The sequence below is a fragment of the Rhipicephalus sanguineus genome, chromosome 1 (assembly GCF_013339695.2).
Source record: "Rhipicephalus sanguineus isolate Rsan-2018 chromosome 1, BIME_Rsan_1.4, whole genome shotgun sequence".
NCBI classification, from domain to species: Eukaryota; Metazoa; Arthropoda; class Arachnida; order Ixodida; family Ixodidae; genus Rhipicephalus; species Rhipicephalus sanguineus.
Window position 1 is genome coordinate 173,946,793 of NC_051176.1, and position 27,090 is coordinate 173,973,882.

The following is a 27,090-nucleotide window of genomic DNA, read 5'->3' on the forward strand; positions in this document are numbered from 1 at the left end:
GCATGGTTTCAAGAAGTGTGGCATTCAAATGTAGCATTATTTATGAACACCTCATTTGGACGGATGTTTCTGAGCCGTTATTGAGGTTTTGTAGACTGCAAATGATGTTACAAAGCTGCCGTGTGCTTCCACAGTTTTTATATGAATGCGACATAAACCTTTTTATAATAATAACAGTCTTCTTTTTTTTTCCCTGCTGTTATATGTCAGTAAACTTCACCAACACTGTGACAATGTAATGTTATCATATAGATTATACAGCATTCCGTACAATAAGAAAGGGGTAAAAAAAATAAATTCAGACGAAGAAGCACTGCAACACATTCTTCAGTGTCCCTGTCTCATAAGAACACCTTCTTGGAAGCTGCTGAATACAGGCCCTTAGACATGTCAGCCAGTCGAGTGTTCTCACTTCTGCTGACTTCTTTTTTCATTCATGCTTATATCTCGGCTTGAAATTACTGAATGACGTGATGCTACCCAGTCACTTAGTAATAAATGCCACAAGTTGTAAAGCTCACTGTTGATGAATGTCGCCAATAGAGTCAAATAATATACAGTTGAACCACTTTATAAGAGAGAGAGGTAACAGACAACTGGATATAATAGACACCACTGAACGATATGGTTGGCCGCCCTATCTCTCCCATGAATTGTATCTCTTTTGTAACAAACACTGGATGTAAAAGACAATTGGCTGTAAAGGGCAAGTTATTCTTCAATTTTTGTCAACAATCTCACTTGTAACAGACATCAACTTTAACAAACTTTAACTGCACAGTCATTGGCTGATAAATGCCATTGTATCCAATGTGGAAACGAAGGGAAATGAAAGACACATGCACTCACTCTTTACTACAACCTAAGCAAATGCAGAGTGGGTGAGTCGGCTATAAAATGAAGAGAAACCCCTGCAACAGGAATCCATTGAAGAGAAGCACTTCTCCCTTTCGAAGAATACAAGTGCAACAGCACATGTGGGCATGTGTCTAGTCAAGAATAACTGGGAGCACGGTGGGCTCTACTGTTGGTGCAATCCCAATCAAGAAGCATTGCATATGTTGTGGACATGTTGTGTCCACAAGAATGAAGCATAACCAGAGTGCAGTGCAGACATTACCTCTTACACTGTTCCGACATGACATGTCATGACAAATGTACCCGACAAATGCGAGCAAAGCAATCAGCTGCACCTTGGCTGATGTGAACAAGCTGTTGTGCCAACTTCCAAGAAAGTGAAGCAATGGCCACGTATTGGGAGATTTGAGCAGGAAAAAACATGGACTGTGTTTTCTATGTAGCAATCCACCAAGCAGCGTAGTAATAAAATAATTAACAAATTGCAAAAGGCCATAGCCTTCTTTTGTGCATATTTTAGTTGCAGTGTGCCTACATCGAAATAAGGGTCAGTCAGAAAATGAGAACATGGTACCCCACTTATAGAAGGCTCTTCATATAAAGGACACGAGCTGCTCCCCAGTGCATGTCTCTTATAAAGGTATTCAGCTGTAACTGCATTTAAGTTAGCATACAAGCTAACAGGTGCACAGACAAGAAATTGGGCTACAGAGTAAATAACTTTCAAAACAATAGACCAACACAAATATAGTGATGGTACACATGAATATAAGCTGCCAAACACGCACGGCATCATTTCTTCCATGAGAATCAAATGAAGCTACATATCTGTATCTTCTACATCGTCAAAAGGACGGTGTTCCTGTAATCAGAATCATGAAATCAGAAATAGAAATTTTTTCATAGAGTTTGGCCGTATAGCTTCTTCTAGATTTTAGAAGAAAATGAATATGGCTGAATGGTATGTCAGAAGCATTAAGTGTTTTTAAAAGGATAAAAGTGGACTGCGGATCACAACTATTTGCCATCGTAAGAATGTATGTGCACTGCAAATGCTGATGCATATGTTATATAAATGGCAAGTTTTAATCACAGTCTGTATACATTGTGCATAAGAAAGAACATCTTACAAGTCCCATAACAGTAAAATAAAAACTTATTTTAACTGTTCGCTCGTCATTGCTATAGACCTTCAATTTCACGCAGTACACTAATAAGCTTGCAGATTCCAAACAGGTAATTTTTGTCGCACTCAGATGTGGGAAAAACATGAGCAAAGTCTATCATTTTGGCAACACAATGAATCTTCTGATCATCAGAGCTATCAGACAGAGATTCATATGCAATCAAGAGCGAACTTGAGTAAAAGGCATAAACACGCTGAGTCTCAAACCATTGCCTGATGTGTTCCAGCTGAAGTAATAGGTCTGGCAGAAACTTTGGGCTATTGGGCTGTTGACGCGTCATGCCAAGGAATGTCTGGAAGGCTGTAAAAGGGGACCCAGAAATGTGAAACTGTTCTAAACTAGTAAAAAAAAAAACAAGCCTCAGCAAAATCGATGCAATCGACAGGTGGAGGGGAGGGGTTCAAATTTAAACTAAAGACATTATAACTTGGGATACACAATGCAAGAATTGTGCAGGGTCATTTGTTTTTTGTCGCAAGTAGGCTAAAATACCTCTATTTATAGCAAGTGCCTATATACACTTTAACCTTAATTTCAAGAATTTGTACTTGCAGGCAGAACTTCTAAATCCAGGTTTCCACCTTATAACCCTACAAGAAATTTTCCATATTTACATAACAAACCTCAACATTCTGTGAATGAACACAAGATTTCAATTGTAACCCGGGCAATACTGAGCCAGGTGAAGCGCTCAAACTCAATTCCTGCAGCCACATGAGTTGGACAAGGAAGTTTAAGCAGCATGAGCATCAGGCTTCTTGTGCTGCAGCACTGAAGCACATGAATATAATCTTGAACTAAGTGCTTTTTATGAGCCATTTCATAGTAATGCTAAAGAACACAGAACTGCACCACATGAACCAGCATACGACACCTTGGTGGATTTAAAGAAGCACCAGCATGGACTACAGTAGAATGTTATTAAACAAAAATCTCATATAAAATTACAGCTCAAATACAACAACAGCTTTTGAGCTGGTTGGTGTACTACTGATATCAATGTAAAATAAATATAAATTAGGGAAACCTAACACATTGCACCTTTTAAACAAATGAGTAAACCCAGTAAACTAAGAAGACAAAAGTAGTATCGCCAAGGGACAAACACATTATTGCATCACTTTGTTTCAGACTTTTTCCCCCATACACACAGCCCTCCTCTTGGCCTTTATACCATCACTGGTAGGAGTGCAGGTTTAGACTAAATTTTAACATAACAGTGATTTTCTGAGAAAAAAAAAGAAGAGGAAATTAATTAATAAATTAATCAGGCATACCACATAACAATTTGATTAAAGAACCAAAGCATTGATTGGATATCTATAATGCTCACTTTCAAGAAATTCGTTACCTTTCCAAGATGTGTCATTACTAAGCTAAAAAAGGCAGAAGTTCAAGGCAAGATGGAAGCTTGAAGAGATGAAAAATTCTTGAACACGGAGTGTCACTGGAGCCAACGTTTCGACAAGCCAACGTGTCTTTTTCAAGGCTGCAACAGTCTGCTTGTCAAAATGTTGGCTCCAGCGACACTCTGTGTTCTAGAATTTTTCATTACTAAGCTCCTGCACTATTTCCAATCTTTATTAATGATTTACCTACTGAAATCCCCATCAACATAAGGATACAAGAAAAAAGTCTTTCTTTTTGCTACAAAGAAATTACCTCTCCAATCGACCACATAACTTTAAATAATTAAAACAGTTTCCGCATGGTGTACTAACTGGCAAATGACCCTTAATGTTAAAAAAAAACTGTTTTTTTGGAGTAACAAGAAAACATCGCGCACACGAGTTTCCTTGCACCATAAATAATAACCTGGTAACAGTAGTCTCACAGCAAAAGTACCTTGGACTAAAAATAACGTCTGACCTTACATGGGATAGCCACATTAATAATATTACTTTAACAGCACGTAAGCGGCTCTTTTTTCTTAAGCGATGCCTTCGTCAAGCACCCTGCAAAATTAAATTACTAGCTTATAATACACTCGTTAGATCAGTACTAGAATACACTACCTCTGCTTGGTTTCCATAGACCAATGAAGATTTACCAGCGCAAAAAGACGAAACACTTCAGAAGGAACACACACACACAGTGCTGAATCTCAGTGCGGTGTGTGTGTTCCTTCTTAAGTGTTTCGTCTTTTCGCGCTGGTAAATCTATATAAATCTTACATATGTCTGTGTGACTATGATTGGATGATTATAATTATACTGGTATGATATGATTTTTGTATGAGTGTTGTACAGTTAAGTCTTCACAAGGATGCATAGATGTTTCACATGTATGGATGTACTGTTCTGTTATTTTGCATAATTTTTTCTTCATTTTGACTTTTACATATTTATTGTTTGTGTCCTTTCCTGCAAAAATCTCTAATGGGAGGGGTAGTATGTGCTAAATAAATAAATAATAAAAATGGCAGCAGCCTCTTGCTTGCCAAATTAATAGTAGTTCGCAGCTTAAGAATGTCTAGCCTTTGTTCCAGTGTAGTAACTTCACTCTCTCCCTGTTAGAAGAGCATGTGCATCAACAAGCACTATACACCAGGTGCACAAGCTATTTGAGATCACTAATGCCATGGATGGAGCAGTGTCGCTATACCTATCTAATGAACCAAAGAAGCGCAATGAATCAAAGGGCTCTTTTTAACTGCAGAGCAGTTTAAGGGATTGCCCTATCATTGTCTCATGCCTCGCATTGGTGTCACACAGGTCCTATTTTTGATGCACCTAAGCTGAGCAGGCTGCACGTTTGGAACACCAGTGTGCGCTTGTCAGTGGACACGAAAGGGCTAATTCATTTGTCTGAGCCAGCGAAGCGACAGTGAAATGCCAGTGTTGAGAGTTAGACACAGATCTATGGTAGAGAGAAGTGGAAGCGAAACACCAGCACCGGGAGTTAGATGCACCGCGCTCGGAGCAGCAAACAGTAGAAAAACAGTAGAAGGGAGACCATAGAAAAGAAAATTGATAATCCCGAAACAAATCAGATAATCACAAGAAAAGAACAGAAAAGGATACAAAATATGACATAATCACACGAAAAGAGCAGTAAAGAGCACAAAAACAGCAGATAAACACAAGGGAAACAGAGGCAAATCAATCCTCTGCAGTACGTACAGCTTTCACTTGGGGTGGGAATGGCGTAGATTTTTTGTTTGAACCAACCTTATGAAGCCAAAGATAACACAGGGGGAAATATTTGTAGTACAGTCAAATCTCGTTACAACGAACACCACATTAACGAACATTTCAAATTAACGAACTTTTAAGAAATCCCGTGCCGACTGCTTATAGTTTCAATGTAAAAATATTTCACTACTACGAACTTCAGAATAACGAACATTTCAGAATAACGATCGTTATTTAATTCCCGTGTAATCTTAACAACACCTCAGTACTACGAACTTATATCCCGAAATGCGAGGATTCTTAAATTTCAGTGTATCGGTCATGGCGGTCGGAGCTGTAAGGTAGCAGACGACGCAGCGCGAAGAGCGGACGCCCTCCCGCTAAAACCTGAGATGGCACGGGAGGAGAAAGACGCGGGCGGAGAACTTTTTTTTTTTTTCCCCCTTCGTTGCGGAGGCGACAACGCATCAGGTTTTGTAAAGGCCCAACCGCATGCATAGCACGCGACTTTCGAGCGAATGCGACTGCGACAAACGGGCTCCATCGCGCTGCTCGATTGAAAACTATTGCGCGCACGCAGGCAAATTACGAAAAAGAATTACAGAGTAGACGAATGACATGCCAAATTTATTATTGTCTTGTTTGGGATAAAGATGCCATAAAAGCGTTTCGGGACTTCCTTTTTTCGCAATCTTATGTTTAACCGCGGCAGTAGTATCTGCTGTGATCCCATGGGGCGCCCGGAAGCGTACGCTGCCTACGCTACGTCGCACTTTTTTGTAAACTGCGTTATGTTGGGGTTAGTCCACGAGGCGCATCTCGACAACGTTTCCTCTTGCTGTCATAGAACGTTTAAGAAAAGCCGCAGCGCCTCACATCGTTGCTTCGCAGGGAGAAGGGCTACCTCACACGACGACGATGTTGACATTGCAGCAAGCTACCACCGAAACATCAAAACGAACCGTCGATCATAAATAACGACAAAATACGGCCGCTGCCTCGCTCTCCGCGTGAGATGGGGCTGTAAATAAGGTAGTCTATAACTTGCATTCCTTGAAGTACGCGCCGATTGGAAGCATCACGAGCAAATTGCAACCGAAGCAAGGGTCAGAGATGCTGCCATGTTGTTGGATATCGCTCACTTCCGGGCGACAAGCTATGTTTTCTGGCTTTCCAGAAACCTGGGATGCTATCGCGGAACGATTCTATTTCAGATTCCAATGCCTTTCGTGCTTTTCGCGCTTGGCCAGTCGTCAGAACGACGGTCCGTCCGCGTTATCAGCGCGATCAGCCAGCCGTGTGGAATCGGAAATAGCATCGTTTCGCGATTGCACCCCTGTGACAAACGACGGCGATGGATGGCCCTCCGCGACAGCAAATCCTGTCGGCCGTCGCTCAAAACTCGCGTGCATGCAGTTGGGCCTTAAAGGATTGCAGCGATGACATGGACGACGATGTCACGGTAGCACCCGAAGATCGCGACGAGTCCGTGTCGGCCACAGATGCGTTGGACTACTTGAGGAAACTCCGCATATTCATAGAAAAAAGCGGAACAGCGACCGAAGCGGCGGATAAAAATGCGGATGGTCTAGAATCGTTCGTGACGCAGAGTTTGTGCTGCACCCGTCAAAAAAACGATCACGGACTATTTCAAATAAACGTACCTTGTCTGACGTTCACGTGTGCATTGTTGTGAGAAACGAGTTCAAGGACGTACCGTTGCAAAGGTAGGACGTTTGCGTTACTGAAATTCTATTGTTATGGTAAATTTTTGGGCTTTCACTATAACGACCTTTCAGAATAACGAACATTTTTCCGCGGTCCCCTGAAGTTCGTTATACCGAGATTTCACTGTATGTAATTAAAGTGCAGTAACTATAAAACCAGAGAGCGTAGGTCGGCAAACTCACTCATGAGTCGACTTACTCAGACTCACTGCTCTGTCTGAGTCTCACTGACTCGCCCAGACTCACTCAGATTCAGACAGAGCCGTGAGTCTACGTTTGAGTGAGTCCGGGTGAGTAATGTTTTGGTGAGTTTGAGTCCGAGTGAGTCCAGTTGAGAAAAATTTTTAGTGACTCAGAGTCTGAGAGAGTCCGGTTCAGGAAAATTGTGCCGAGCCTGTGTCTGAGTGAGCCCTAAGTGCAAAATATATTTTATAGAGTGAGTCTGAGTGAGCTCCACATTTTTGGCCGACTTATGGTTCTATCCACTCAACTTCAGCTTATGCCAGCTCACGTTTATACCGTCCATACGTCAGCTCAATATTGATCAGAGGCATGAGATGCAGAGGGGGAGAGGGGGGCGAGGTGCCTTGACCTCCCCCGCAAACTCTTCCACGAGAAGTTATTAATAAAGATATCTCGCGTGAGTAATCTCTTTCAATAAATTTGTCAATACTGAATTGCAACCTTTGATAACTCGTATTTGAGAGTACGAGATTAAAAGGCGCCAAGCAGAGCACCGATTATGCGAGATATTGGTGTTGAAGGGAAGCTGAAGCACTTTTTTTAAAATTGATTTTGGAGCATCTGAGGACAGTTTGATCCCTACTGAATTCGAAAAGCGACGTGAGAGTTCTCAAAAGTGAAGGCAAATAGCACTTTCTGGCAAAAAACAGATGCTGTGGCCACATGGCTTCTTGAGATGCTGAGCGAACGCGGTGACGTCATCCTCAGTATGCCACGTTATCTGCAACAGCAGCACTGCTGAAGCGTGGCGTCCTCAATTAGCTACAGCAACGGCACGTCACGAGTTAGCCACGGAGGCTGCGGCTGAAGATACGAGAGATGCTTGTTCACGTAGCACTGTTTGTTGTTATTCCAGATATCGTAATCCAGCTGCAGAACTTTAAGCTTCGCTATACTTACCTGAGACTTCGTCACATAAGCAGTGCTCTCACAGTTCATATCGGTAAGCGGCGGGAACCTTCCGTCAGAGTGCAGCACGGCTTCGCCAAAGGAACCGAAGATGACGTAGGTTTCCACGCCCACACTTTCGGCGCGCTAGCGTGGGCGGAGCAAGACAAACTTTTCTTTCGCATATTCTAAAGCTCCTGCTGTAACAACCGCAGAAAAAATTACGACATTGTCGACAATAATGTCGGTCCTTGCTAACCACGAAGTTTTATCGAATTCTAAAACCTCTTCAGCTTCCCTTTAAAGAGAACTGACACCATGGTAGAAAAAGCTACATATACGCAAACGGACTAACGAGTCAACTCACTCAGACTCAGATCGAGCCGTGAGTCCGAGTATGAGTGAGATCAAGTCAATTATATTTTGGTGAGTTTAAGTTTGAATGAGTCTGGTTGAGAAAAATTTTAGTTAGTTTGAGTCTGAGTGAATCCGTTTGAGGAACATTTTGGTGAGCCTGTGTGTGAGTGAGCCCTATGGCAAGAAATGTTTCATGAGTGAGTCTGAGTGAGCTCCGCACTTTTTGCCGACCTATGCCACAGAGAAATGAAAGAAAAAAACAACTTGCCACATAACAAAAACATTGCAGGTTCAGTCCCCACTGGCGGCAAGTTGTTTTCTCTTCCACTTTCATTTCCTTTTACTTACTACACTTCGATTAAATACTACAAATTACGCCCCCTATGCATCCTTGCCTTCATAAGTGTCTAACAAGAAAAAAGATCGCTCAATCCATTTCCCTTCTTTCATTTATTTCATGGCAAGGATCCCAACCCTGCAAGTTCGATGCCATAAGGTAGCACGAGAGTTTATTGGTCAGATGCAAGCTCGTAAAAGATTATGTGCTACGTGATGCCACGATGCCATGTGGAGAAAAACGAATGCTGCAAATTCACTGCCATGGCTACTAGTCCCACTGCTAGCACTCCCAGGATTACACATAAAGAAATACCCAAGACGTGTATGAGGAACAGCAGCGGTCTTAACCTAAAGTAGTCTTAAACTCTGTTGGTAGAGAAATGCATGCATAGTGTGAAAGTTGTGGGTTTGGTCCCCACCAGTAGCAAGTTGTTTTTTTCATCCACTTTCACTTCCCTCTATTTTCATAACTACTACGTTTAATTAAATACTACAAATAACATCCTCTATGCTATCCTTGGCTTCATTATCTGTTGACTTTATATCTATATCAAGCATGTAGGTTCACATATATTTACACATATCAATAATTTGCTGCATTTTTTTTTCGATTATGGCAGTGTACAGCTTGATGCAGCAAATGAAGTGTCATGTAGTGCTAGTCGCCCTGGCTGCTGAGCACAACAAGTCGAACATTGCCACCTTTCTGAATGTGGCAATGTCCTTTGTTTGGTTCTGACAGAACTGGGGTCCTCTGTTGGTGATGTGGCATTTGTGGCAAATAGAAAAAAACACAATCAGCAGTCAGACACCATCATAATTTCTTTTGTCCAGTGTCTGCAAGCTATTGCGAGTGACAATGTGAACCACTGCATTAGCTTGAATCAGAATTAGATTAAAACCACTGCTTAGACTGCAAAGGAGCACCAGCTTGCAGAGTCAACTACCAGGCTTGCAGTGAACAAGGACTTCAGGTACCATTCCTATATTATGAGAAGAGAGCAATTCATGTCAAAAAACTAGACAGGTTAATATATCCTATTAAAGATCATTTTATGTTTCAATGTTCAGCATATAAATAACAGCCTAAATACTAATAGGCCTACGTCTTTCGCACAATAAAGGTAAAAAGTTTGGCTATTTGGTTTCTGTTGAAATTCATGTTTACTAGCACAAAAGACTGACATAGTTTGTGACACAGTTTGTGACAAACTGTGTCAGTTTTCTGCACAAATAAGCATTAATGTCTTTTACACACTCTTCTGTATACAACCAGTGCATTGGAAAACAAAACGCACCTTCCAGTATCGTGTCAGGTGTTTGCTTGAGGCCATAATCTTTTCCATAAACGTGATATTTTTGCTCACACTGGTCAAAAACCTGCAAGAAAAGAATGCTTATTATTACAAAATCACAACACAGGTCCCATCACAGTAGGCTTTTATATATGTTTTTTTTTATTTTGTAATTAGTCAACTGCACTTCTTTGGTGGTAATTTTGATGCCAATTTATTTACTTCATTTGAATAACTGTTTATCACTTGCAACTTACTATTAAAATTGTTACAAATAGCCTGTTCTGAAATCTGTCAAGAATAACCAATGTATGCATCATGTCTCAGTGTTTCAGCTGACATTTTCACAACTGAAAGCAAAAACAAAAAAAAAACTGTTGCTGAAACAAAATGTGTAAAAAACAGCCAATAACATGTCAAAATGCCATATACGAATCCTATTGCATGCATACTTCAGCAAGGTACAATAAAAGTGGCAAATGTAATGCAATAAAATAATTGCCTAATTCTTCATAATTCCTCAGTTACTTTTCCAATGCCATAATTGATTGATAACTCACGCAACCTTAAGTTATTGGGAATGTCTTCCCGTTATGTGAGAAGCCTGTTTTGCTACATTGCTTTATTCTGTTTTCCTACATGTTGTGCAATAGCTGATGCTCCTTCAGATCATTCATGAACACAGAGCAAACAAGCTATGTCTGGTCAAATGTTTAGACTAGGTTTAATGAGCCTGTAAGGTCACAGTGTGTACTCAGGTGTGAAAAATTCACCAAAATTAATAAGCAAGCAGAAAAAAGCAGAAGAAAGCAAAAAACAGAGTGGCACCCTTTGCCACCTCTCTGGCAGCCAGCCTAATGGTACACCAATGGTACTGTGGTGCGCCACAATGGCATCAGTAGGTCGTGGCTGAAGAGATTAGCTTTGCAAGCTTGACACAAGATAGAACATGACAATGGACGTTGAGCTACCACTCTTGGAAATCGTCAGCACCGTGGCTGGCCACTAACAATAAATCAAGGCTGCAACGGCTTCCTCAATGAGCCACCTTCACATACTGGTTATATTTGATGACAGAGCCTGGCCATACCAGCGTCACTGCAGTGACTCGCCCAAGGTGAGCATGATACCACATTACACATTTTGGCTCGCATGTACAACCTCTGCAAATCCTATATTGACAGGCCAACCCAGTGGTTCATCTAGATGGACAGTCAAATGTGTGATGTGCCCACTGCTGTGCTACTATTATGCGTAGCAGGACCTGCCAGAAAGCTTGCTAGTGGCAGGTCCTCTGGCACCAATTGCCTCTCCTGGGCTGGACGTCTACGAGGATCTTTGCCAAGCTGTTACTGGCTATTACACCACTTCGAATCCTCGATATCACTTCACAGGTGCTCCATGAATACCATGGCCTCACAACAATGTGTCCAACCATGCCGCCCATTCCGAGGCACCTGCCTCAGCCTCCAACTCACTCTCAGCCTATGATTCCACTCCTCAACTCAAATGCTGCTGTGCAATGACCATTCCAAAGGGAATTCCAAAGGCATTGTCAAGTGGACTTCAAGCACTCTTCACTATTCTACAGTCCTTGGTGCTCCTTCATTGAACTTTGCCACGAACACTCTGCCTCCTGTTCTGGGAAAGCTCACTTGCAACAACCTTGAATTCTGTTTTACCAGCTCTACAAAGCGCAGTTTTCTCTCACCAGCACAGGGACATCATGGGCACAATCTCTGTGGTGCCTTCAATGCCCACCACAAGGAACCTGACATCACAGCATTTGAGTTTTATCAGCAAGCAGCAGCAGGCAGACCACTTTCTGAAGCACTGTGCTCTTCCCTCCCACAGATGCCTGGCCTGTGGAAGATTTACAGCAGCAATCCTACCATCTTGTTCATTCTTCAGCTGGAGAGCCACTTTTACTACAACAATGTGAATGACCAATACTTGTGCTATACTTGACAAGGAAAACCTTTTTCAGTGCGCAGAACATTTTGAAGAAAAGGACAAGATAGGGCATTTTATCTTCTTTAAGATGTTCTGTGTACTCAAAAAGGTTTCGTCAAGCATGTTGTACCAACCAGCTCAAGCAGCCACCTTGTTGCAATGTACTTGTGCTATCTTCACGCAAGTTGTGAGCTGCCAGATGGCCTTCCCTCATTGCTCCGGTTTACACCAGAACCAAGCATCTATGACAACCTTGAATCTGATAACCACACCGCAAAGCTACAGTTACCAGCACCACTCCCCCTTATGGTGAATTCCATTGGCGGATTCGGAGTGGCCGACGAACTTTACGCCGGAGCACTCCACTTCGTGGAGAGCATCCGAAGGAAAGCTGCCAATGGAACACAAGCCCTCGCCAGAGCAAACGATAGGGGGCGCTAGCGCACATCTGCTTCGCAAGCGCCCAGCATTCCTCGCGGTTCGCGTAGTGTTCGCCTTCACGGGCGCGAGCGGAGAGGAACGGGTGCGGTCGGACAGCGCATTTCATCGCACACGCGGTACGCCACGCTTTGCGCAAGCGTGGGGAGCTTGTGACGTTCGGTCAAAACCGCCGCTTTTCGCAAAGTAGAGGGAGCTGCTCCGTGGAGTAAATCTGGCGCCGGACCAGCTCCAGATCTGCCAATGAAACATACAAGGAGCACTATCAATCCGCCAATGGAACAGACTTGCTCCGAATGGAGCACGAAAACTGCTACCGGAAGTGCTCCGAATCTGCCAATGGAATTCACCATTAGTTCACCTCTGTACCAGTGACTGCTGTTTGCAGAATCCTCCAGCCCCACAACACCGTCTCCAACCTCAATACATTCTCTCGCATTATCCACGCTTCATCAGTGCAACACAGCTCATCCACAACCCTCCAAATTCCAATGCGAAATGCCAAAAATCTTCCGCTGTTGTGATAAGATGGCTTTCCATTGCCAAATGCGAAGTCCTCTCAGTGTTCAAGTTCTACAGCCAGAGATCTTAACACTGTCCACACTCATTTATGTGCTGGATCACTGGGACAATGCACAACCAACAGCAACTCAGCAGCAGTGATAACCTGCCCTTTTTTGCCATCTACCAGGGCCGATACCACCAAGCCATGTCCTCAACCTTGACAGGTCTCGTTGGTCACCAAGACCTACCACCTCGAACTATTATAGCTGCACTTGACTACACAATGAAGCACGAGTCTACAGTTAAGTCAACTTGCAGCAACTTTGACCGTTTCACGACTCTGTCACCACTGAGCCATCATGCGAAAAAAATGTTTTTGACGTCATCAGTGATGCTTGAGAGTTTATAAGCAACCCTTTCCCATAGCTCCAACAAGATTTGGCCAGTGTGCCTGGCTATGCTGACTGAGACACATCACAATGAGTGCACAGATGTCGCTATAGGACAACATGTACGGCTTTTCATGTACGGCAGCAGCATCACTTCGCCCACAGCTATGTCCTTGAGCAGGCACTTGGCACACAACCATGCCAGAACACTTTCGCCAATGCGGCCGTGACACAATTCCATGCCCCTTTCCAATACGCTCTGAATCTGTAACGTCCTCCTGCCCACAATTTGTGCCTCTATGTCATAAACTGCCACTTGTACCCTTCAACTCAGCACAGACTCCACCTGGACTTCCCAATAGACACTATGAATTGCCACTTGTACATACATATATATAATCTCTTTTCTTCCTTTTCTCATCAATTCTGTACATTGAACTATGCGCTTGGGAAAACTTCTGTGGCGATGCCACAATCACATGCAGTCTGTCGCGACTGAAAAATATAATAAGCTCCAAGCAAGACTAGCATGAGATTAAACGTGCTAATGTGTTCGGCCTGAGCACCTACATCTAGCTATTGCTTTCAGAAACCGGCAGCAGCATGGCTGGCTTGTAACAATAAGTCATGGCTTATTTGCTTTTTTTAAAATCAAGGCTGCTTTCCACGCAGGCTGTGTGTGCAAAAAGTGAATAGCGTGAACATGAGCGATGAAAGAACCTAGGTAAAATAGAGTAATGTGCGGCGACCTAAAACATGCCAGTGCTGATTTGTGCGGCTAAACGCTTTCACTACTGTTGAACACCAAGTAAAAATTGTCTCTTTTTTTTTACTTTAAGTAGCATACACCCACAGCAGGGGACTGACCAATTCTAGTGCTGCTGTTTTCTCAACCTTAACCTCCTCTGCAGTTTATGTTGGCATATTATGATATAATAATAATAATTGTTGTGATTTAATATCCCGAATTACAATATGATTGTGAGGGATGCCATAGAGGGAGGGCTCTGTAAATTTTGACAACCTGGGGTTCTTTGATGTGCACCTAAACATAAGTACACAGGCCTCAAGCATTTTCGCCTCCGTCAAAAATGTGGCTGCCACGGCCGGGATTCGATCCCGCGACCTTCAGGTCAGCAGTTGAGCACCATAACCAGATGACCCAGGTGGTTGAAATTTTCCGAGCCCTCCACTCGGCGTCCCTCATCACCATATTGTGGTTTTGGGACGTAAAACCCCGAGAATTATTATTATTATTATTGCGCTGCATGGCATGGTTCAAAGCTGCTGGTGCACATAATGCTCTTTGTATTAATAAAAATTAAAGAGCACAATTTAATTTCCAGAAACTGCACAGTGGGTTATGAAGAACACTGCAAGAGAGTCTCCAGGTTAATTTTGGTTGCAGGGGTGGTGCCAGGATTTTTCACTTGAGAGCCACAATGAGAGAGGTCCTTTAGGTAGGGTAGGGGTGCCCTTGAAAGGTCTAACTACAGGGTTGGCTTTCTAGAGCTCTAAGGGAAGGCGACGAGGATCCAAGTTAAAATTTCAAAGGAAAGCAGCTGCCCCCGTGACCTCCACCTGGCACTGCACCTCGTTTAATGAGCACACAAATCACGCTATATCAGCGTTTCTTGCCTCCAGTGAAATGTGTCTACAGATTCAGGGTGTCGACGAACCATATATAAAAATACTGGAAGAAACCTGCAGTGGCTCCACAGCCACCATAGTCCTCCATAAAGAAACTGACAAAATTACAATAAAGAAGGGTGTAAGGCAGGGAGACACAATCTCTCCAATGCTATTCACTGCATGCTTACAGGAGGTTTTCAGGGCCCTAGATTGGGGACAGTTAGGGATTGGGGACAGCTAGGAGTTAGTTAAGAGGGTTCAACTTAAATTGAGGATGATGCAGCGAGCCACAGAAAGGAAAATGATAAGTGTAACCTTAAGGGACAAGAAGAGAGCAGAGTGGGTCAAGAAACAAACGGGTGTTAAGGACATCTTAGTCGAAATCAAGAAGAATAAATGGACATGGGCACGGCATGTAGAATGTAGGCAGGATAGCTGGCTGGCCATAAAGAGTAACAGACTGGATTCCAAGAGAAGGCATGCATGCGAGGGGGAGGCAGGAAGTTAGGTGGGCAGATGAGATTAAGAAGTTTGCGGGGATAACGTGGCCGCAGCAAGCACAGGACTGGATTGGCAAAGCATGGGAGAGGCCTTTGCCCTGCAATGGGCACAGTCGGGCTGATGATGATGATGAAACGTGTCTACCATGGTGTGGACCTCTTTCTCAGCAGTATGATACCACAGATGACAAGTCACCATGGCAGGCACGTAACATTTTCTACACTGAGTTACTCAAGTATTGAGCACATCACCCAAACCAAAACCACCAGAAATACTGAAGTTGGTGAGCAGTTTATTGGCACATAGGAACATCACAGGTGAACTCATGCAACTACATTTGTTTAAGTTCAAAGGGCACGTCAAATAGCTTCATTTTACTTTGTTCCTGTGTCAATGCAGTTGAGAGATGTGCCTCAATACAGGAACCAAAAAATATGGCCTTCCCTTACACCAGTCACATGTGAAAGGTCTTTCTCAGCCATCATGAAATAATAATTGTTGGGGTTTTACGTTCCAAAACCATGATATGAGAGACGCCGTAGTGGGGAGGCTCCGTAAATTTTGACCACCTGGAGTTCCTTAACTTGCACCTAAATCTAAGTACACGGGCATCCTTTGCATTTCGCCCCCCATCGAAATGCGGCCGCCGTTGCCGGGAATTGAACCCATGCCTTCGAGCTTAGCAGCGCGACACCCTATGTGCTAAGCTACCACGGTGGGTTAGCCATAACGAAAGGATTTTTCACATATATTGTGTCTGCGCTATCATGTTTTTTGGGCAAACCAATTAACGTTAAGGCAGCTGTCAATAAATATGAGCATTTACGAGTCCATAATCTTACCCTCATGCCAAGAATACGAAAACCAAGCTGCCGGCTCCATGGATACTTCGTCTCTTCGAGTGCAACCTTCTCAGGTGCTGCCAATGGGTCATACGTTTGGGCACCTATCTTCACATCCATGACACTAGGCCTCCGGAACTCACGAGTCACGTCATCCAAGCGTAGATACTCCACTTCTGCCAAGGAGGCATATATCTATGAAAGTAGCAGCCAGTAGGGAGGCAGGTGACAGGGCACAATATAAAGGATGCTGTGTCATGAGAAATTATACAAGCTGCATTTCATGCAACAGTCATTGCAATGAACTACCCATAGGTTAATTAGATAAAAGAATACAAACAAAAAAGCAGCAGCAATTCCTCATACACAAGCTCCTTGTAACATACACTGAAACATATATGTATGAATATATAGTGCTTTTTTAGTGCGAAACAACACCACAAGAAAGAAGACAGGACAAAGCGCTACCCAAACTTCTTCTCAGCCATGACAGAATGTCCCGCGAGTAGCATATAGCCTGCATCCAGTCATACAGAAGACGTACCTGCTGCCAAATTTCATAGTGGAGAATTTGCCACAGATGCTGTACGTGACCAATGGAAGGCCTGACACCACCAGAAGAGAAGAGCCACTTTTTGTGGAATAAGTCTTTCTTTCATGCAGAATGAAAGCATCCTAGCACGGCACACAGCAAACGCTATGTCACTGACCAGAACAGGAGGTCCTAGAGTTTACGCAGACACACTTAAATCAGAGCCCACAGCAGAAGAAATATAGTTCAACACAATGCATTGGCGGGCTAGTTGGTGTGAATCCATAGGTCTTTTTTAGTGTGAAACGACACCACAAGAAAGAAGACAGGACAAAGCGCTACCCAAACTTCTTCTCAGCCACGACAGAAGTGTCCCACAAGTAGCACATAGTCTTCATCCAGTCATACAGAACACATACCTGCTGCCAAATTTCAGAGTGGAGAATCCGGCACAGGTGCCTTACGTGACCAACAGAAGGCCTGACCCTACCGAAGAGAAGAGCCACTTCTTGTGGAACAAGTCCTTTTTTACATGCAGAATGAAAGCATCCTAGGATGGCACACAGCAAACGCTATGTGACTGACCAGAACAGGAGGTCCTGGAGTTGACGCAGACACACGAAAATCAGGGCCCACAGCAGAAGAAATATAGTTCAACACTATATTTGGCAGAAAGGACACCAATGGAAAGGAGCCGATGGAACCAGCTGTCTCCACGAGACACTGGAATGGCAGCAAGTGTAAGTGCCCCATTTGTCAGCCTTTTGTTTTTTCACCAATCAGCATTCATTTTCTCTGACTTCTTTGTGACATTTTTTATTTGCTCTTGCCCTTCGACCTTTCTTCCGGAAAGCTCTTTTTAGATCTATGCCAATGTCTTATCTAGGCAGTGAACACCTCCTAACCTCATTGACCATCCCTCATTCATTCTTTTACTTCTACTTTCTTCATCAAAGGAATAGCATACACAAGTACACACACACAGGCACTCAGATTTTCAGCATCCATGGATCAAGCCAAACTAAAGGGCAGAGCACACTTGCTAAACATGCACAGCTGGCAGGCTCCCTCGAAGCCAGGTCGGCTAACAAAATACTAACACATGAGTAGCACCACCGTTACTGCTATGTCACCATCGCTGAGCCACAAGAAATGATGGAAAGGACACACACAATACCTGTACTACTAATGTGAAATTAGTGTATCATGTCTACTGTTCGTTCTTGTGACTCAGTAGTACATCTCACTTCATGTTGCACCAAGCAGTGCAGGGATCTCCAAATGAGAATGAAAGTTTGAAGACTGCTTAGCATTATCAAGCAAGGAAAGGCCCAATCATCATCCATAAAAAAAATCCTAGTTGCTAAGAGGGAGCCCGTCATACCACTTACAACTACAGGCAGCAGGACTGACATCATGAGGCACTTGCAGAAGATATGTGGCAAATGAGCAAACAACCCAACTGTAAAAGGATACGTGGTTTTCATTTTTTTCAAGTTCAATGTGCTCCTTTGCCTCAATAAGTACTACTCTCACATTTTTCTCTGGCAGTTTGACCAGGGAGACCTTACTTACGGGTTTTCTTATGATAGCAAACAAAGCATACCTTCACTTCGAGTTGAATCTGCATAAATTTCCAGCATTTATTGAAGGAGAAAGTGAGTAATATCACGATATATTGACCTTAAAGGGATATATAAGTGCACTGAGTATATTGGGCCAAAAATCTAAGCCATAAAGTTTAAAACCTTTTAAAGATTACAAAGAAAATAGAGCACTAAGAGGTTAATTACTCTTATAAAGAGAGTATTACAAGCACAGCCATGTAATAAAATGTTATGCCCATGCCTTGGCCAAGGTAGTTAGTCTTCCATGTTCCCAGGTACTTAGGCAGGAAAGTCCTCAGTGTCAGCAGGTCTGGTAGGGGTTCTTCAGCTGTAAAAACTTCTTCATAAAACTTGTGCTCTCGTAGCGTGCGCTCATCGCTGCTTAACAAAGGCTTCAAGATAGACCCATCTTTGTGTTTCAGAAGACCTACAAGTATTGAGGAAAAAAATAAAATAGAGAAAAAACAGTTAATATGTCTACTAACACAAAGTACTCCGATATGTAGAAAGTGAAGTTCATGCTAACAGAGATAGTAGAAAACATTATGGTGGAAACATGCCAGTTTCCTTAAATAGAAGAGGTACTTAGTCATGGGAGTCCGCATCTTTCAGGCTATCAGATTTAGTTGAGGAATTCACAACATAATTGTTGCACTATAACCTCCCACAACTTATTTTCGAAAAATCTCACAAAGGAAAATTGAAAATACACACTTTACGCTACTTTTTTTCTGCCGTTTTCTACTTTACTTTTTTCCTAGCAAAAGTGCTGGACACAAAAGCAACAACTCTCTTCTATGTTCACACCTGAACTGGAATATAATGAAATACTGCATTAAACTGTTCATCTAGAGTTCATCTTATTGTATTCCATTAATTAATAATGTAGCCATTCTGTTATAATAATAGTTTATCGGGTTTTATGTGCCAAAATCACAGTATCATGATGAGCTACGCCATAGTGCAGGACTCTGGATAAATTTTGACCGCCTGGGGTTCCTTAAACTGCACCTAAATCCATGTATGTAGATGTTCTTGCACATCACCCCCTTCAAAATGCATCTGCGGAGGCTGACAATCAAACCCACACCCTCAAGCTTAACAGTGCGACGCCCTACCTGCTAAGCTACCACAGAGGGTATTCATTGTGTTACGCGATACTGTATTCCCTACTATATTGATCTTACTCATTGCCCATGACTACGGTGTTCCGCTATTGAGGTTGAGCGCTTTGTTTTAGAGAGGATGGTTACATTTTGTCGAGGGCAGGATGAAAAAACACCCACGTACCAATGTTTATGCAATTTTTCCACAGCCAAGGAGCAGCTTTGGGCAGTTATTATTCGAATCATTATGTTCTTTTCTCCCCACAAGTAAAGCCAGTGTATGATGGATATACTCCAGTGGCACATGTTACTGGACTAGTTGGTTCGTGCTAAGCAACCAAATATGTATGGCCATTTTGCGCAAAAAAGAGAGAAAGCAATCAGCTGGTTTCCTCATTTTTGTCTCTCTTTTCTTGCTCTAAATGACCATACTTAAGTGGCTGGTTGTTGTTTAGGGGTGATGTAGAAGGAAAATAAAATGACTTACAACAGTCTGTTCCAACATTAAGCTGATAGGACCATCTCCATTGCAGCATCTATACTACCACACATTGTGATCATCTTGCAATAGCATCTTTTGGGAGGCATGTCAACAGTACAACTGTCCACTAGAATACTGCTACACACTTTCAAACAGTTTTGTATGATGAGCATCAGTGGTGTAGCCAGAAACTTTTTTCAGAGGGGCACGCCCCTGAATGGAAAGTGGGGGCTGGCCAGGTGGATGTTGTTGCACTTTGTTTTACATCCTATGGTATACAGAAATTTCTGAAGGTGCATGTGTCCGGTCTACTACTACGTGGCTACGCCCCTGAGTGTGATCACCAAGATACTTTACAGTGTGCGACTCCAACAGAAGAAGTCACTGCTAATTTCGCATAGCAATGGAATTCCATTTTTACAGAAATATAATTGAAATCGAATTGAAAAACATTGTTCCAGCCAACAAAGGTTCATTAATGAAAATGCTGAAAATGTGCAGAAAGCTCCACTGCTCTGCTTTTATGGTTCTAATATTTGTGCTGTAGTAGGCAAGAAATGGGGCTTCACACATGTGATGCATACATAAGGTGAGTGGGCTTTTTCACTTTTTCAAAAATAAGAACACTAGAAGATTTACGAGCCACTACACCACACATTTTACAGTTCTCTGCAATTATTCAGCCCTCTGTACACACAGATTTGAATGCACACTGAAGTACCTGTACAGGTTACAATGAAATTACAAAAATACCGATGCCCTAACTAAGAAGGGGGCTTTATTATTGGACTGGTAGAATCCTCAAAACGTTGTTTTCTGAGGCCCAATTGTTGCTGGTTGCTTTTTTTTGTATTAATGAAACATGACCTGGCCTCACCAGGCTGATATTCATGAAACCCGTTTTTGGGCTCTAACTGTATGATTTACTAATAATTTTATACTACTATAACACAAATTATTAACAACATTACTAATAACTTTGACATCTTTTGCTGCTTTATAATGCTGTGGCATGTTTTTCAATCTAGAAAGTTGAAAATAAATGCATGCCATAGTTGCATGTTATAAAGTGTATCATTCAGAAACTTCAAAACACAGAGCATGAAGACAGGACAATGGTGGACAGTGAATGCCGCTCCTTGTCTTTTATTCATGCTGTATGTTTGCGAGTGCATCTACATTTAGGCATGAAAAACTAAACAAATAGCCCATCTAACTCGCGCAATAAAAGAACTTTCATTTTTATTAATTTCTCACATTGCACAACCTTTCTTATTCTGAAAAAGTGCATAATAGGTTGAGCACTTTGACACGAAACACACTAGGGACAGCTTAGGAATAGCGCACTTTGTTCAGTGTTGCAGTGGCCCAAAGTAAGAACTGATAATTTGCAACTTAATACTTGCTTAAAAACTAATTCCAGTGTGAGCATAACTATTGCTTTTTAGTCAAAACAGACTATACTTCAAATAAAATGTCTGACACTGTCACTATCGAGATTTGCCAAAAAAAAATAACGGATTTCCTTCAATGCCCTCTAATGCTTGTAATTTAAGTTTATCTATGTCTGCTCCTGAGATATATTTAACAAGGTCTGCTATAGTCAGAAGTGGTACAACAATTGAACACATCCAGCTTATCAGGTAATGAACAAGTCAGTGCAACATAACACCTGTAAGAACGCTTCATAGATCATGCAATATTAATGTCAACAAACGAAACAAGGGGAATTTTTCAAAGAGCTCATTTCTATGTCAGACACAACCAAATGAATCTAACAGACTATTAGGCCAGGGAAAGCATGGGACTTTAATTGTTGTCTTTAACTGTAGTGTATAAACAATGACGTAAATTCAAGTGAATTAAAATGAACGAAAAATCATCCTTTCCGTTGGTGGGATCCGAACCCACAACCTTCAAATTATCCAACCAATGCTCTAACTGAGCTACGACGGAGCATCGGCCGCATAATTCAAAGGCTGTGGGTTCGGATCTCGCCAACGTAAAGGGCTATTTTTTGTCCACTATAATTCATTTCAATTTATGTCATAATTATTACAATACAGTTAAAGCCAACAATTAATGTCCCCCATGCTTTCCCTGGCCTAAATGTCTGTTGGATTCATTTGGTTGTGTCATAGAGATACCAGCTTTCATGGATGAACTGCATGATAAATGCGTAGAGAAAACATGTACAAATGCTTGAAAAATATACTTTTATAGCTACCACAGCTCTCTACAAGAAGAAAGATACCGTTAAAAGAATACTAAAGAGCAAAACAATTTTTTTTCATATTAGTAAAGTACTCTTTCACGATACCAAAAACACCACGCTTGCTGCGAGATGACGCTTAGTAAGCGAGAAAGCACGCCAAAACAAAATGTGGGTGGCGACGCCACCTTGAAGTTTCCGCACCATTCACCGTAACATAACATGTTTTGACAGCGCCTACTAGGGACTACGTAGTTCCTAATCGGTGAAAATTAAGTACATTGTCCTCTGAGGGGGCCATAGGCTTAACATACCAAGTTTAGGGTAATTCTGTTCAGCCAATGGCGCCAAAATATGACAAATATACTTTGAAATCCGTGACGTTACGCGGGGAGAGTTCGGCACGAAATTCAAAAATGAAACTTTGAACTTGATTTTCTCCTCTATTAATAAACCTATGATGGCGAAATTAACAACATTAGAGTTCTCAGAGCACAATTTATCGATCTAAACCGATTCATTGTTTCTCTTTAGTGTCCCTTTAAGACTGTGATGGAAACACTTTTTCCCACTTTATTCACTGCAAACTTCAAAAAAATAAAAGTATTTAAAAAAGCTGCAAACGGTTATAATCAGGATTATTAGGGACTATATAAGCAACCTAATGTTTGCAGGTGACAATATCCTCTTCAACAACACTAGAGATTGCTCTCATCAAATTATTGGGGACTTAACTCTAAGGGCATGTTCACAAGTTATATTTAAAAAAAAAAAGGATGACATACAAGGAAACAAGATTTTATGGTCAGTAGTCAGCCTCTTGGTAATGACACCAAGTATTCACAGGGGTCTTCAATCAGAAGAAGTAAATTTCTAAACAAATGAAAGTGAGCTGCACATATATGGCAGCTGCTCTCAAATCGTGAACCGACATTCTTCAAAAGTATACACTCATACACATACACACTTGTACATTTCTTGCCTATGGGTTCAAGCTTGATAGCAATGAAACCCGAGAAGTTAAAGGCCATGAAATGAACAATGGGATGGAATACGACTAATGGGAAGGCCGCAGTTTTGATCAGAGCGTACATGTGTGCACTCTGATATTCTAACCGAGATTAAGAGGAATAAGTGGAGCTATTACATAATAATAATTCCTGGTGTTTTATGTGCCAAAACAACGATACAATTATGAGACATTGTAGTGAGAGACTCTGGTTTAATTTCGACAACTGGGGTTCTTTAATGTGCAATAGAGCAGTCTGTCGGAATGAGAGATTGGGTGCCATGGAGAGGAAAGCAAAGGTCAAGGACAGCAGTGGATTAAGTAGTGCGATAAGAAAATGTGCAGGCATAACATGAAATCAGCTGTAGTTGGAGGTCATTGAGAGGGGCTTTTGTCAAGTGGACATCAAATAGGTTGACAGTAATCTTAAAGGGACCGACAACTGGCCAGAACGGGCGATTACATCCTGGTGGAAATGAAAAGACCGTGAATTATGGTGACAGATTCAAGCATCCTTTTCGCAATCTGAGTAAGATTTATATTTTAAATTGCATTTGAAAGTCACAAAAAAACAGTATGTCACACAGCCTAGCAGTAGAGCCTTGAAAATGGATTATAGAGTCGTTCACTTTGCTGTATGTAGTCTGATGCTTTCATGCGCACCATAATTAGTTTTCAAAATTAAGAGTACATATATTATCCATCCCCGCTCTATTCTGTGCTGCTTACAAAGTAAAGTATGCACTGCCTTCGCAGCAACTAGGAACATGTCGAGCCGCGGCACATGCATGCGGAGTGCATGCATGCGCAGCAAACGCAGCGCACAAACACGAACCTCTCTCATGCTCACCTCCCACTGCCAGTGATGGAAGCGACATTTTGCTTTTGCAGATTCTGGAGCAGAAAAAATGGTGCTTTGGAGCGGCCATACATGTTTTCGGAGCAGAAAAACTGCTAGTTTGGATCAACTATTGGTGTTTTTGGAGCAGATGGGAAAATATTCCAAACGACTCCTGGAGTTTAAAGCATTATTGAAGCATCTCATAAATATTAATATTTATTATTAATCATCTATTGCAAATACTGTAATCCCTGCAAATTGCAAGAAACAAATAGTTACTGTAAAATCCCAATCGAGCGCCTCCCCTATGGTGAAAGACAATCGGACAAGATTTGGAGGGGGGCCCTTGCTCGGTTGCGGACCAAAATTCAAGATGGTGGCGGAAGAACCTCTAAGAAGAATGCACACCTGTGCTTCTAATAAAATGCTTTATTGCATACGCATGCATTTGCTGCTTTTACTGAACCGGAGGGAATTCTCGTGTGAAATTTCATGCGTTACGACAGGGAGAAAGACGTTCTTCAAATGCTCCGACAATTTGTGACAACTCAGAATGCAACCCCGAGGCAGCACACTGTAAAGGTACTAAGAAATTGTGCGCATATCTAAATACTCCTAGAACTTGGGTTCCTAGGAACCGGCGCTGCAGGATTCTGTATCGGAGAACTGGAAAAAAAAAATGGCGGTTGGGGAGTGGGGGTATGTGCTTGCTCGGTCATTGGTGCATATTTCGAATCTCCCGAAAAGAAGAAGGGTGTGCTTGCTCAGGTAGGGGAGCATGCTTGGGATTTTACAGTAAGCAGATGGATGGTCATTGAACATAGGTCAGCAAACTCACTCAGACTCGGATCGAGCCGTGAGTCTGAGCGAGTCTGGGTGAGTAATATTTTGGTGAGCTCAAGTCCGAGTGAGTCTGGGTGAGGAAAGTTTTGGTGAGCCTGAGTCCGAGTAAGCCCTAAGCGCCAATTATATTTTGTGAGTGAGTCAGTGAGCTCCATGTTTTTGTGCCGTTCTATGGTGATTGGCACAAAAACTACTCAACTTCAGCATTACTATTAGCCTTACGCCGGCTCGCATTTATACACGTCTAGTCACACATATTTGAACGCACTAGCGTTTATACGCCAGCTCAATAATTATTGATCAGAGGCGCGAGTTACGATGGTGGGAGGGGGGGTGCCTTGACCTACCACATGCAAACTCTTTCACTGGAAGTTCTTGGTAGAAATATCTCGTGAGTCAGTTCCTTCAATAAAAATGTCCTTACTGGATTGCAACCACTACTTAAACGTACGAGATCAAAAGGTGCCAAGTAGAGCGCTGATTATGCAATTGAAACCATGGCTGAAAAAGCTTGCCTTTTTCAGGAAGTCAAAGCTGATAAAAAGGTAAATGTAATAAGTCACACATCAGTCGTCACCACAAGTTAGTAATCAGTATGATATCAAACTAATCTCACACACATTTCACCAAAATAGTCTGCTTGACAGGTACAAATATAGAGCTAAGTCAGGTATATATATATAGTGCCAGTACTTGTGGCATTGTCGATATGCTAGTATACAGCTGCATACTAGCACACTAGGATGATAGTATACAGCTTGGTTTTGGTTAGGCTCACTGGATGGTCACACGGTTAAAGTTCATTGTTCTCATTTTCCCAGCGTCATTTCGGAGCAGTTGCTAATAAATATCAACCTTTGGAGCAGCATTTCTCTTTTGGAGCAGTTTGGAGCAACAGGAACAGCACTTCCGTCACTGCACTGTTTGCAGCATGTGTTGTGTATCATAGAAGACGCAGATCGAAACAAATATTTTACAGCATTTTCCGCGTTACCATTCCATGATTAGACACTCTGACCGGTAAGCTTTTCGTTGCACTGAAGAAAACAGGTACCATAAAAATTGGTTGTGGGTTAAAAAAAAGTTTTTCCAGTCCAGTCCCTTTAAGAAAGAATGTGGCACATTACTGTCCTGTTCCTGCCAAATTTTAATGCTTGACTTAGTGTTCCATTGCCATTTGTTGCCAGCTGCTGTCGATATTTGCAACACACAGTGCAGTTCCAACCTTCCAGCACATGAAAGTAATACTCAGTACATTGGAGCAATCACCCAACAACAATAAGAGCATGAAAACATCGCATCTAGTATACCACAAAATGTTCAGTGTGGTTTCTTAAACAAATACATGTTTAAGCAAAGAGAAAGTCATGCCTACTGGTCGTCTATTTTTCGAGTTAAAATTAAAAAAACTGGACATCCCAAAGCAACACTGGCAGTAGGCATTCGCGTTTCTTCATTAATGTTGTCAAAGCAGCTTTTTTTTTTAGCCGTGAACCCGCGACCTGACACTAAGAAAAATATGAATGCCACTAAGTACTGCAGTGGGTCAGTTTTAAAGTTTACAAAATAGACTATAGTACAAACCATATATTCTTAACACCATACACTCCGCACAAGATCACATGGATTTGACAACACAGGGCAAGAACATGTGTAGGTGCGCCAATACAACGAAAATGCATTGATAACAAATAAGGCTAATGTCAAAACAGCACACTAATGCTATCAGAGAAGTAGCTCTGAAACTACCTTAGCAGGCCCGTTTTGCCCTGACATACCACGCCCGTCATATCACCAAGTAGCCAAGATTCTTGCAATACGCGCGCTTTAATGCGCGGCATGAATTACCTAACTTGGTTTTTTTGTTTCCGTGAACGTGTCCGGCGATTTGATAGTCGAACAACAACGTTTCATCGGGCAACGGAGTTCCCACATTCATGGCCAACTTTCAAAAACACGCAACACTTCTTGTCAGGCAGTACGGACGTTGCGATGAAGTTTCAGAAACTGTATGAATGCTACGTTCCACAAAGAAATGATTCTGCAAGCGCTCTACAGCTGCAGCGCTGAATAAGCTAAAATTCACTAAGGCAAACCAAAAGTAGTGTAGCGCACGGTGTAGCGGAACTAAAGCAATATTTGCGCCCCTCACATCAGCTGCGTAACATTTAT

General features: G+C 42.2%; 1 protein-coding gene across 1 annotated transcript; it reads right to left on the minus strand.

The window, feature by feature from the left end:
• Window positions 1–162: 162 nt before the first annotated feature.
• On the minus strand, window positions 163–27,074 carry LOC119402555 (inositol polyphosphate multikinase). The gene is made up of 5 exons (XM_037669708.2): window positions 26,767–27,074; window positions 18,668–18,853; window positions 16,288–16,463; window positions 10,032–10,113; window positions 163–2,345 (listed from the first exon to the last, which is right to left on the minus strand). Exons 1-5 carry the CDS (start codon window positions 26,855–26,857, stop codon window positions 2,041–2,043), a joined length of 840 nt encoding a protein of 279 aa, XP_037525636.1. The 5' UTR covers window positions 26,858–27,074; the 3' UTR covers window positions 163–2,040.
• Window positions 27,075–27,090: the final 16 nt, after the last annotated feature.

Bases quoted from the DNA above. Each gene is read 5' to 3' on its own strand.
- LOC119402555 (XM_037669708.2), bottom strand. From the start codon at position 26,857: ATGAATGTGGGAACTCCGTTGCCCGATGAAACGTTGTTGTTCGACTAT. The intron at 16,464-18,667 runs GCATGGGCATAA...CCTCCTTGGCAG, and splicing joins GACTAACTACCTTGGCCAAG to AAGTGGAGTATCTACGCTTG. The intron at 10,114-16,287 runs GTAAGATTATGG...CTTTTCTTGCAG, and splicing joins TTCGTATTCTTGGCATGAGG to GTTTTTGACCAGTGTGAGCA.